This window comes from Telopea speciosissima, chromosome 4 (assembly GCF_018873765.1).
Source record: "Telopea speciosissima isolate NSW1024214 ecotype Mountain lineage chromosome 4, Tspe_v1, whole genome shotgun sequence".
Taxonomy (NCBI): domain Eukaryota; kingdom Viridiplantae; phylum Streptophyta; class Magnoliopsida; order Proteales; family Proteaceae; genus Telopea; species Telopea speciosissima.
The window spans coordinates 5,109,407-5,122,493 of NC_057919.1; the positions used below are offsets into that span (position 1 = coordinate 5,109,407).

The window sequence follows — 13,087 nt, forward strand, 5'->3', positions numbered from 1 at the left end:
GTTTGGGGGCTCCAGGGGCTGACCAGTGTGTAATAAGTTGATGCTTTTGATTTGATGAAGAGGTATTCATGTCTACCTGAATTGAAGCATTTGTGTGACAGTGTTTGATTTATGAAAAAAATTTCTTTCGTATCTCGTCGGTGAGATGTACATCTTACCGGCAAGATGCTAATAATTTGGACTACATCACTTAATTTGGAATTTACTTTGACTTTTAATGCCCTACCGACTTATAACATTAAATGTAATATATTAAATGTACAAGGCATATATATCATGGCCGAAAAAATACCAAGTCTCAAACATTCGTACTAATCATATAAAAACCTAAATGTTGGCCCAAATTTTCCTGGGTGGTATTGGTTGTTTGGAGGCTCTAGGGGCTGACCATTATGCAATAAGTTTATGTTTTTTATTTGATGAAAAGGTATTTATGTCTACCTGAATTGAAGCTTTTGTATGACAGTGTTTAGACGTGTTGGGCTTCTAAAAAAAAATTCTTTTGTATCTCACCGGTAAGATACCTAAATGCTGGCCCTAATTTTTCTGGGTGGTATTGGATGTTTGAGGGCTGTAAAGGCTGACCAGTGTGCAATAAATTGATGCTTTTGATTTGATGAAGATGTATTCATGTCTACCTGAATTGAAGTCTTTGAATGATCTAGGGATCTAAATCCGATAAACAACACAAATTATGTATAAATCCCATGAAAATACCAAAAATTTTTTTTCCTGATAAAAGGGTTAGTCGTAGTCTTTTACGGTTTTTATCCCTTTGTTTTTTAGGCATATTTATTAAACATTTGTCCTGTTTTTTTCATTTTAGATCGATTATTATACATTGTATGTGAGAAAGAATGCCATCAAGCTACTTGAACCAAATTGAAACGACCTTGATCTGAATGAGGTTGGCTTCAGATTGAGAAATCATGAGCCCAAAATCGGCTCAAACCTAGGCTATAACCAAATCCAAACTAGGTCGAGACCGACACAAACTATAAACCAAACCAAAATTGAACTTTTCTTATGTGTTGAGTTTCAGATTCATCACTCCCAAAATGGAACTGGCGCGAACTAATTGAATCAATTGGTGTTTGGTTTCGGGCAAACAACCGAACCCACGAACCAACAAAGAGGCAAAATGATGGCCTCACACTGTGAAATGTGGAAATCCCACCCATGTTGATGTTCACGCATGCTCCATATTGTATATATATCATGGTTCAAGGTATCGGTATTTTCGATACCAATTATCCAATTTCAATACCTAATTGATATAGTACTAATGTATTGGCATGTATTGAACGCAAAATGGTCCAAACATGGAATTTTTTTCCTTCACAAAATGAGGGCAAAGTTGTCCAATACAAATTGTGTCAGCTGTCCGTGGTATTTATAAACTACAAAGGGAGAGGGAGTGGTCCTGATGGTTAGCGGTGTCAACCGATTGGTTTGGTCTGGTTTCAGTTGCTACTAAAACAAGTCAAAGGGAACCAATAAGGGAAAGATTGGTTTCGCTTTCCGTATTTTGGTTATTATCAATTTGGTTTCAGGTTCGATTTCAATTTCTAAAACATAAAACCTAAAACCCAAACCAAAACGAATACTTGGTTCAGTTCAAGATGAACCGGTCAATATCGGCCTCGAATTTCTGAGTCCGCTCGTATTGTTTGCGAAGAACCGCCGTATACAAATTTTTTGCGTGTGCCCGCCAACGCAACCCAACGCTTAATTTGAAAGAGAGGGAAAATTTTGGGAAAAGAGAAACCCATCAAAGCAAGGAAAAACCAAAAAAGCCCCTCGACAAATATGAGAAAAAAAAAAAAGGGGACAGGTGTAAGTAGAGAAAAAGAAGGGGAAGAGGTGAGGAGGTGAGAACCACAACCACCCACAATAAAATCATCCTCTCCTTCACTGCTTCCTTTCTGAGTCTTTCTGTCTCTCTTTCTCTGCTTCTACCTGCAGAGACTGAAAGGCTAAAACTGAAGAAGGGCGGAGAGAGCGAGAAGGAGAAGAGACGAATGTGTGTGTGTTAAAGATCAAATCATCAAACTCAAAATCTCTTCTCTGTAGAGTTATTTCTTCATTTTCTGTACTTCTTTTTGGTGAATAATGAAGTAATGAGCAAAGCCCTCAACCTCTTCTTCTCAAGAAGAAGATGGCTCAGCAACAACAACAACAACAACAACAACAACAACAACCACAGTTTGAATCCAACCCTTTATTCGACTCTCTCTACTGTGAAGAAGAGCGTTGGGAGGAAGAAGATGGGGCAAAGGAGGAGGAACAGCTAGACGATGTAGAGAACGAGAGGAGCAACAGCTCTTGTCTCTTCCCTCTTCTGCTACTGGAACAAGAACTGTTTTGGGAAGACGATGAGCTCGTTTGTCTTTTCTCCAAAGAAAAGCAGGCCCATCTCAGCATCGACCCTGCCTTGTCCTCTGCTCGTAGAGAGGTGGTGGAGTGGATGCTGAGGGTCATCGCCCATTATGCCTTTTGTCCCCTCACTGCCGTTCTCGCCGTCAACTACCTCGATAGATTCCTCTCCAGCTTACATTTCCAGTGGGATAAGCCTTGGATGGCTCAACTCTCCGCCGTCGCTTGTCTCTCCCTCGCCGCCAAAGTAGAGGAAACCCAAGTCCCTCTCCTCTTGGACCTGCAAGTACGTACTTTCAATTTCCCAACCCGACAATGTCTTAAAGCTCTCGTTGTTTTTCTGTTCATATTACAGATTTAACGATAATAACAACAATCTCTTTTGATCAGGTGGAAGAATCCAAGTATGTGTTCGAGGCCAAAACGATTCAGAGGATGGAGCTTCTGGTGCTCTCCACACTCCAGTGGAAGATGAATCCCGTGACCCCACTTTCGTTCCTCGACCACATAATAAGGAGGCTTGGATTGAAGAACCACCTCCATTGGGAGTTCCTCCGCCGGTGCGAGCGTCTCCTACTCTCCCTCCTCGCCGGTAAGCATCCAAACGACAAAATCTTTGCCTTAACCAGGATGAATGTTTCTCTCCGTTGTCATCTATTTTCTTATTCTCTGCACTTGGGTTCCCATCTAGATTCGAGATTTGTTCGTTACCTTCCTTCTGTATTGGCTGCTGCGACAATGCTGCACGTTATCGATCAGGTTGAGCCCGATAATCCGATCGAATACCAGAATCAGCTCATGGGTGTGCTCAAGATCAGTAAGGTCTGTAAAATTCGTTCTCTGTTCTAGTATTTTCCAAGATTGGATAGTGAGCACGGAACAATGGCTCCCATTAATAATATTCTGATCCAAATTATGTTTTTTTTTTTGTTTATTAATTGAAATCACAGGACGAGGTGGATGACTGCTATGAACTCATCGTGGAGTTGAACTCAGGCCACCGTGGATGCGGCCAGAAACGCAAGTACGAATCGATACCTGGTAGCCCAAACGGTGTCATTGATGTTAATTTCAGTTGCGATAGCCCCAACGATTCGTGGGCTGTGGCATCATCGGTTACTTCGTCGCCGGAACCTTTGCTGAAAAGGAGAAGAGCACAGGAGCAGCAGATGCGAGTGCCTACGCTTAGCCGTGTGTTTGTGGATGTGCTCGGGAGCCCTCGTTAGAGAAGAATGATCTTCTCTGTCCTGAATTTCCAATTTTATCATCTTTTATCACTCTCTGCCTAATCTCCCATCACCACCATTCACTACCAGTGAACTCTTAGCCACTCCATGTTGTGAAACATTCTCTATTCATAAGTATTTATGTTCCAAGTTAAATTGCAGGTCATCTCTGCGGTTCCATCCAAAAACCCAGTTCGAAAAACCAGATCTGAATATATCTGTGTGATTGAAAATCAGAGATGGCTGGCATTGTAGTACTCTACTCTCCAGCAAAAGAAACAGTAACGAGGACTATTTGCACGTATATATTACATAAATTATAATGGGTTTTCCTTCCCAGTCTCTTTCTTCCTCTCTCAAGACAACTCAACTCAACACAACCATTTGATTAGCTTTATCTATACTTGTTTGGAATTCTGTCTCATCAACTTGATCGATTCAGATGTGGAATGACGGATAAAGGTAACAATGGAGCTATTCAAGAATCATATACTAGATTTTTCTTCTGGGTCTGATTGATCATGGTTGAACAGAGAGAGAGAGAGAGAGAGAGAGAGAGAGAGAGAGAGAGAGAGAGATGTTTGGAAAAGAAAGAAGAAAATGGAGGGGAAATCCAGAAGAAGAAATCCAGAAGAAAGAGAGCATGTGAAGGGTGGAACAAGCTGTCGGCCAGTGGGGTTATAGAGTTTGGGATTATTTGGGGGGGTTTGACCTCGTTGGGAGAGAGCTCCTCTTAATCCTTAATTATCTTATAATTTAAGTTCTGTGTTGGCTGTTGCTTTGCTGGGAAATGACCGTAGCCAACCAGACCACCACCAGCACCACCTCTTCAGATTTCAATTCAACTCCCCAAGTCCCCATCACCCTAGGGTCCCCCCAGCCATTTTTCATTTTTCCAGTTTTCAGACTTGAGATTTGTTCCTTTTACCTTTTATACTCCACCTATATATCTACCTATCTGGACCCTACATAGGCTATGAGAACGTACAGATTAAGAAAAGAATAAATTTATGATTATTGAAGCTAATCTTAATACTAAATCTCACTTAGAATGGAGTTGCTAATCTTAATACTACTAATTAAGTACTAATGGAGCACCCTACAAGAATTACTTGCATGTTCTTTGTCTTATCATCACATCTTATCTTTTCTCACTCTCTCTAAGTCTTATGAGTCCAACTTTATTTATGTTGATAGTGTATACTTTAATGAGAGAACATTAATTAAGTTAAAACTTAATTAATCTGGCCTGAAATATAAATCTTCTTTATTATAACGTGCAAGTAGGGTTACAATTGATTAATAAACTTTATAGAGTACATTTCCGCACAATTTGACTATTCCTAAGACTAGGTAGACACCTCTCTCTATCTCTTTCACGCATGAAAACTCAAAATTATTAGTTTGTTTCTTCATTGAAGAGCCTAAATTAATTATGGTTGGCCCCTTTCTACCAGTGGTCCCTAGGGTGTATAAATTCATCATCTCTTTAATTTTAATTTGATGGGTTGTTGACTGGCATTCTTGGTTTAATTTCTCTCTGAGTAAGAGGTTACAATCACATACCCAAGGGATAAGCAGGGTTTTAGGTATCGGTATTGGTATCGACGATTCTTATTGAGGATATTAGGTGCCAAAGATAACAATATCATACGATAACTATACCTAAATCCATGGGGATTAGAGATGAAACAGAGCAATGGGTTCTCACAAACTACAGATTATAGATAGATTTTTTTTTTTTGGTGATAAAACAAATTATAGATAGTTTGCTTCACCCAAAGTTCATATGTGCATGCCATTGCTCCATGTGTACTGTCATGTCCTTGATATTTTAAATTTTAAGACTTTGTTAAATGTGTTCATTAATCTGAGATTAACATTTCAAGAAATTTGTTTCTTCTTCGAGACGAGAATACAGATCGGCTATATGTGTGTTTGTGCATGCATGTGTGTGGGAAGATGCAATTGTGTTTTAGTAAATACTTGTAAATGATCCAAGTGTGATTTAGAACCCAAGAAGGCATAATTAACGAACAATTAATTTATAAAAGGAGAGTGGGCACAAGAGTGGGGGGGGAGAAGACCAAGGAAAGGTGGGATAGAGACTACACACAGAGAGAGAGAGAGAGAGAGAGAGAATGGATACAACCAAACATACAAAAAGGCAAAAAAGGTGAAAGGAAGGGGATTTTGAAATTGGGAGACACAATCTTTTGATTTTGTGGGGGATGTTCCCTTTTCTTTGTTTGCTTTTATTTTCTTTGCTTTTTTCTTTTCCTTATTTCCTTTGTTAGTTGTTAGTACTCTAGCTTTAGTTTTCTGCTGTAAGGCAGGAGGTAATCAGGTATGGATTATGGACTCACTCAATAATACTTAGAGCTTAACAATAGTAGGATAAGCAGCACGGCATCAAAAGTAATAATACAAAGTAGGTAACAGGAAGATGGATTGATGAAGATGAAGATGAAGATGATCTGATGATGTCCTTGCTTCATAGAATTTAGCTCGGCTCCAAGGAGGCATGCACCCACGGTGTTGTCAGGGGCGTCCAGCGGTTCAGTTGTGTTGCACATATCTCGGTACATGCCTAGAGATATATGCGACACAACCCAACGGCTGACAGCGCCCTGGACGTTCCCTGCTTCATATTTCTCTATTAAAATATATTTCTGTGTTCATTCATGTCTTTGTGCTGCTGCTGCTGCATGCTGTGTTGAATCTTTGAGTACTGAAGTTTTTTCAACTCAAAAGAAGCAACTGCTCTCTTCCTAGACTACTAAAGGTTGAAAAATGTATGGAGTCCCCACCCAATAATTGTGGAATAATATGATGGACTCACTGCTCCAACTCTCTTTTGACTCAGTCCTCTCTCTCTCTCTCCTCATGCATGGAAGATGGAAATATGGAACCGACCGACACTAACTCACTATATTATTATTTCTATACAAAACCCTCTCCAGTCTCCTTATTTATTAATAATTTATGACTCATTTCTCATGAAAAACAAATTTTCTTATCTCATTTATCCCCTTCCTTTATCCTTACTTCAACTCGCGCCCTTTTCCTAATACTCTTTCCTCTCACAGACTCAAACAGCTGTAAAGGTTTAAAGACAACAAAAGAGATGACTCTCTCTCTTCTTTTTTCTCTTTCTTTCTGAGGTCAGTGGGCTCAGGCAGAGTCTACACACACACACACACACAGAGAGAGATGTTCCCATCTAGTATGCTGTGCTGCTTGCTGCCTATGAATGTGAAATAGCCACCTGGCCCTGGCGATGGTTTTTATGTAAAGACAGAAACGGGATCCATTTTTAGTTCCACAACCGCACATATTCCATCTTCCTCTTTTTTTTTTTTTTTTCCCCCTTTTTTTACTCCGATAGGGTTCTGCCACCTAAGCTCTTCACCAGGTAGTGTGACATTTTGACCCCTTATACTAATATTGTTCCAAAACCTATTTATAGAATCACATTGGAATTAGAAAGTTGGGAACTATTTCCACTCCCCCTCCCCTTCCTTTATCTTCTCCATCTTGATCTCCACATCATGGGACCAAGATCCTCTATAATCCCGGCAGGACGGCAGTGCACATCCGATGGCACAGTAGAGGTCAGGTGGCACACATGGCACACATGGCCTCTGCTGTACCGTCGGATGTGCATTGCTGCCCCGCCGATATTGTAGAGAATTTTTATCCCCATATCATGGGGTTCATCTCCATTCTCCAATATCAATATCAAAATCGGTATCAAATGGTTTTGCCTTTCAATTTCAATAATATGTTTATTTTTTTTGGATAGATTTTGGCACTAATAAAAATCGTTCTATCAGTCCATACACTGGATCCCAATATTGATATTATAGCCATGATCTCCACCATAAACCAACATGAATGGTTTCTGATAATTAAAACAACAATCCAAAGATAGGCTAACTAGAAAGCATATCTGAAAGAGGAATGCTAGTTTGACAGGCTAACTAGAAAGTCTAAAGTGTGCTTGCTTCTTGGCTGATTTCTTCACTCCTCACATGGGTCTAATTATTGATTAACTCTCTTTTTTTAGATGAAGTTTTCCCACAATCCCATAGTGGAAAACTCTTTCAGAGTCTCTATCCTCCCTGACAATCTCTCCCCTGCTCCTTAATTAATTATGGATCAAGGTTGAAATTAATGAATTGTAAAACTAAAAAAGAAAAAAATAAGAAAGGAGAAGTGTTCGTTGTGAGGGAGCGTGCACAGAATCATCATGGGGGCGAGATTTTCACTTTTCATGGGGACGGGATGGGCATTCCCCCCCTCCCATATGTTTGGGAGCAAGCACTACATTTTCCGACAGGCTCCTTTTTCCCGGTAAGAAATGAATAAATTAGGGCAAATTTAAAAAAAGTTGCGAACAGGATTTTAGTAATTGGTATCGGATTGACCAATTAATAAACCACTGGTTACGAGAAAATCATTTATGTGAACATGTGCAATAAAGGCCTTTGAAGAGTATGGCTAAGGTCCTCGTACGAGGACCATCCTTGGGACTTCCTCTCCACCCACATGGAATCCACTGACCTTCTGTGGGTCCTCTGGATTCCCATGTGGGTAGAGGGAGGGGGTCCCAAGAATGGTACTCGTGTGATGACCTGAGCTGGACTCGACTTTGAATGCTCTAAACATAGATGAAAATTTTGATTGAAGGAGCTAAAAGAGAGAGAGAAGGGGGGGGGGGGGGGGTGGAAAAACAAGAATAACCTTAGGACTAATAACAAGCATAATTTTGAATAAAACTGATTGCCATTTAACCTAGTTGGGATAAGAGTGAGTTAGAGTTGTTCAAATTCACACTGATTGACCCAACTGGCAAACTAACCATGGCCCATGGACCGTATTATTCAACCATCCAAGTATTCAACCAATTAGTGAGACTCACGGGGTGCATATTGGCATTGGCATATTGCATAAAATTAAAGTTAGAGAGAGTTGCAACCCACCAATTGGTCTCTTCTCTGCAAAAAAATCAGAAGTAAAACATTCTGGAAGCTGACCCGACCCATCAATCAAGCTGACATTGGTGCAGTGCACTTGGGGTAGCCTTTGCATATCTTATGCATGAGTCTCATAATTGTGAAGTGTGAAGTGTGAAGTGTGAAGTGTGATTGTGTGAAGTCCTCCTCCTCCTCCTCCTCTTTGATTTGATATTTATGTAGAAATGGCATCATTGTTAGCTGTAACACACACAGCCCACAGCATCTCATCCCTTAGGGATCATCCAATATAATGGGATTGGTGTTTTAAAATCTCTTAGCCAAAAAATTGAAACCCCATCTGGTCCATATATGATTCACTGCAAAAATGTAATGAGTTATCAGCCATTGTCACGAGAAGACAAATGGGTACAGCTCCGTCGTCTTTCTGACTTTCAATGGAGGCAGCAAGACGACATTTGGATTGTAGTACCATCTGTGGGTCCTACTTCACACTGATCATCACAACTGTTCATTTGGGCCACCCACCGTATTGGGACCCGACTAAAATCATTCGGATACAAATCAACCTCAGAAACGATCCTATTGCACTGAATCATCATCTCCTGATCTAGAGGTACCCATAATGCCCAAGTTTCTGTAATTAAGTTTCTTTTCTCGTCTCGTATGAGCATGGAATTTGAGAGTTGAGTTTTGCAGCTTGTGACTAAAGAAGTAGACTAGGGAGGGGCATTCAATGTTGATAATATATTTGTGGAATAGTCCCACAGGAAATGAAACGTAATGGGTACTGGGTAGGCTGTAATAGAGTGTGGTGTTTTTTGTGCTGGTGGTAGTGGTCCTTCTTGCTAGGGAGTAGTAGATGAGAAGACCCTTTTACTTCTTTTGGGGGCCAACGGTTTTAGCTAACGAGTCCTTCGCTCCCAGCAGGAAGCTTTTGGGCCTCAACCGTTGGTTGCTGTACATGGTCAGAGGAAAAGGACAACTGTGGAGTTTTTGGCCTCCCCCCTATGTGCGCTGTGTGCATTTGTCTCTCTTGCACCATTTACTCCAGCGCCCTGCGGTCTGGGGTCTCTCTTTGTTTTTGTCAGAGCTGGACCGTCCAACCCTATCACGCTTTTAAAGAGATGGCAATTGGTTTTGTTGTCCGAGGGATTATTTGGTTCCACACTTTCAGTCCTTGGGGAGAGCAGAAGTTTTCATTTGCTTGGCACAAAGTTTACCAAAGGGTAGGCCATCAGGCAAAAGGCCTCTAACATTTTACTTTGAGCCGACCCATCTAGATTACTTACATCAGAGAATCAATTAACCAGCTGAAAGAGTAGAATACAGAAATGATATTTTAGGATATTTTGACGATAAAATTCATGTTTCTGATAACTTGATAAGATTCAATTTGATATTTTAGAAGTGTAAATTGCCGGGCGAGTCCAGTTTTTAAACTCTGGTAGAACCTTTGGTGAATGGATGTGGATGATATATGTAAATGATTATATAAGATGGGTGATTAAATGATGAACAAAGGAGACCTGCAAGACCCAAGAGGACAGACCATTTATCTCAAAATAGAGAATCTAGTAACCAGTCCATTGGTCATCTGGTTTGTTCTTTAAGATCCAAAATGTTGTAGAGGAAACTTGATCTGGGTAAGTGGGCCTTTTTGCAGTGGAGAAAACAAAAAAATAGACAATCCATCCATGAAGCATTCATATTGTTTCTTTCTTCTGCATTAATTACAGAATCGGACTTATCAATGAAGCGCCTCTCATAACATTTCTGCTTTCATAAATGTCAAGTTTCTATCACCCATTAATATGGGCATTTTTGAGCATTCAAGATTTCATTGCCCAAAGGTCACCAATCCTATTATAGCCAAAGATAATATTGGAGCGTAAGTTTTGGCTGATACAACTGATCCGTATTGGTATTTATCTCCAGTGGTGATATCAATACGTATTGGTCAATATGTCGATACAATACCGATATTTACAACCATGTTAGAAACTAATGGACAGCATTCCCATTCGTGTATATATATGTGGCCAGAGACTTTTGATTGACTTTGCCACCTCATGACCAACACAACCTAACCTCCTAATGAACTGAAATCTATAAACATCAAAACTTACTGCATAATGAATTTGTTTCTAATAGAATATCATAAACAAGCCATGGCCACTCAGCTTCACTAAAACAGCAGATCAAATTAAATCTGTACCAAACATGAATCTAATTCTTTAAAGGGTTTGAAGTACTGAGACAAGGCACGAGTGTTTACAGTTAAATATAAGGTATTTGTTGATAAAAAGGAACAGCAGAACAAGATTCATGAAACAACTCAAGGGGGTAGCTCAGTTGGCAAGGACCAGTTGAAGGTGCAACAAGATTCAAACTTGTTGAAGATGCTGGCCAGTTTAATTGGTGAAGTTACTGCCCTGTTGTTTCCAGTGACTTGGAGTGAAATTCCACCTTCACCCCTCTGCCCCACACCTTGCGGTGCTAATAGAGTACACGACCCAATTACGCCCCAGAAAAAAAGGGGCAGGGCTGCCGGGGGGGGGGGGGGGGATAGAGAAATTCAACCTAATTTGGGTTTGAGTTGGGTTGACTACTTGAAGACTGATAAGAAAATAAATTGCTCAAGTGTGTCCCTGCCTTCCAAAACTCAACAATCAAGATTCCGAACCTGATCACACTTTTAGTGCCCCAAACATGAACACTTTCTGAAAAAGTAAATTGGTGTCACAGAAAATACTTCATGGTCAAAGGAGCCAATTCGAAGAAGTAATGTTATGCAGTGTGCCATGGAGAGAGCTCTATCAGGGAATTGCAGTAGTAGATGCAGAATTTTATAATATATGGAACATAGTACTGGCTTCTATACCCCAACTAGGCCATCTGAAACTAAGTTAATTACTCTTTTGATGTTCAGCAACATTGTATCTCTAACTTACTCCTTTCCATCTAGCTATTGGTGTTTAGTAGGACAACATATGCAGTGTATTTTGAAAAAAGGAGAACCAAGAGAACAGTTTTTTAACAGGGATAGGTTACAGACGTTCTCCAAGCAAGCAGTTTTCATTTTTACAGTTGTTGTCAAAAGCTTGTTACAAGGTGGGAAATGGACTTCCTCAGAAAGCGAAAAATAATCACACTTTTCTTGAAGTTAGAAGCAGAAATGAGGAAACAGTAAACAATAACGATAGAGAAAAACCCTACACAAACCGTCTTTTTCAATCCTCCACCAGGGGAGGTTGAAGAGGGTGTTGCCAATAAGATGCAGGCTGAAGAAAGCTAGGGGTACAAACCAAGTGGAAAATTTTTCAAAAAGGAAAATAAGAATGGCCAAGATAGTAAGTGAAGATCTAATGAATCACAATCCTCATGGGAAACACAGAAATACAGACTTTGATAGCATGTGATGATGTAAAGGACCACACAGCTAACTCCAAATCATTAGGATAGGTTTTGTTGAGCTTAATTGAGGATGTCGATTTATCTTTTGCTCTGACATGGCATATAGATATATTTCTTTAACTTTGACCCCAATCATAGGTTCCTCTCAAGTCTTATCATTACAAATATAAATAAAATATGTGGTATTTTACATTGTTAAAAAGTGCAAAAACTGAAAGCATATTCCAGTTTTACAAGAAACAATTTTGATATATATTTGGTACAGTAAACTTACAATAAATTATTACTTTACGAGAATGCATCTTATTGGTGATCCCTCAGCACCAAGTAACCATAAAGATAAGCAATGCACAGAATATACTTCTGGCTTGATGTCATCCAACTTTAGGCCTTCGACAATAATGATTTCCTGAAACATTTCAGCAGTATAATCAGCTGCAGTATTTATGATTCAAGAAATAATAAACACTGACCTTTAATTTAAGAAGCAAGACATGTATATGAGGTGATTCAATATATAAATAGAACTTCCAGCAGAAATGCCATCTTTCTTATAATGGGGATGAGGAGAGAAGAAAAAGGGAAAGAGAGACAAGAATTGAGGAGAATCAACTTTTCAGAGTGTACAGATTTCATGATCATCTTCAAAGAAACAAAAGTAATACTAAATGGTGGACGCTCATGAATACAGCCAGTTGACATTTTGTGAGGGTTTGGAGAACATATCTGGAAATGGAATTTCCCCAAGAGTTGTGAAAGATCCAGACTAAATATTCGCAACAGGGAAGCAATATGAACATTATGGTAATTCTACAAGCAAGAGATTATATAGGAGAACTTCAAAGGAACAGCTTCACCAAAGCTACAAATAACAAGAGTTTGAAAAAAAAATGGCCTCTTTAAATTATCATACAGATAGCTATAACATTTGTAGTCATAAGAGCTCTAAATACAATATGTGGTATTATACACAGTCAAAAAGTGCAAAAACTGAAAGCATGTTTCAGTTTTAAAAGAAACAACAACAACTTAGCCTTATCCCAACTAAATGGGGTCAGCTCCAGTTTAAAAAGAAACAATTTTGATAAA

The 13,087-nt window shown here is 39.5% G+C and overlaps 1 protein-coding gene across 1 annotated transcript; it reads left to right on the forward strand.

Moving 5' to 3' along the window:
* Positions 1 to 2,060: 2,060 nt before the first annotated feature.
* LOC122660589 (cyclin-D3-2-like) lies at positions 2,061 to 3,941 on the forward strand. The gene is made up of 4 exons (XM_043855962.1): positions 2,061 to 2,662; positions 2,767 to 2,968; positions 3,068 to 3,198; positions 3,327 to 3,941. The coding sequence occupies exons 1-4, from the start codon at positions 2,159 to 2,161 to the stop codon at positions 3,600 to 3,602; spliced, it is 1,113 nt and encodes a 370-aa protein (XP_043711897.1). The 5' UTR covers positions 2,061 to 2,158; the 3' UTR covers positions 3,603 to 3,941.
* The last annotated feature ends 9,146 nt before the right edge of the window (positions 3,942 to 13,087 follow it).

Excerpts from the sequence above, each read along its gene's own strand:
- LOC122660589 (XM_043855962.1), top strand. The coding sequence starts at position 2,159 with ATGGCTCAGCAACAACAACAACAACAACAACAACAACAACAACCACAG. Across the intron at positions 2,969-3,067 it reads CCTACTCTCCCTCCTCGCCG|ATTCGAGATTTGTTCGTTAC; the intron begins GTAAGCATCCAA and ends GTTCCCATCTAG. Across the intron at positions 3,199-3,326 it reads GTGTGCTCAAGATCAGTAAG|GACGAGGTGGATGACTGCTA; the intron begins GTCTGTAAAATT and ends TTGAAATCACAG.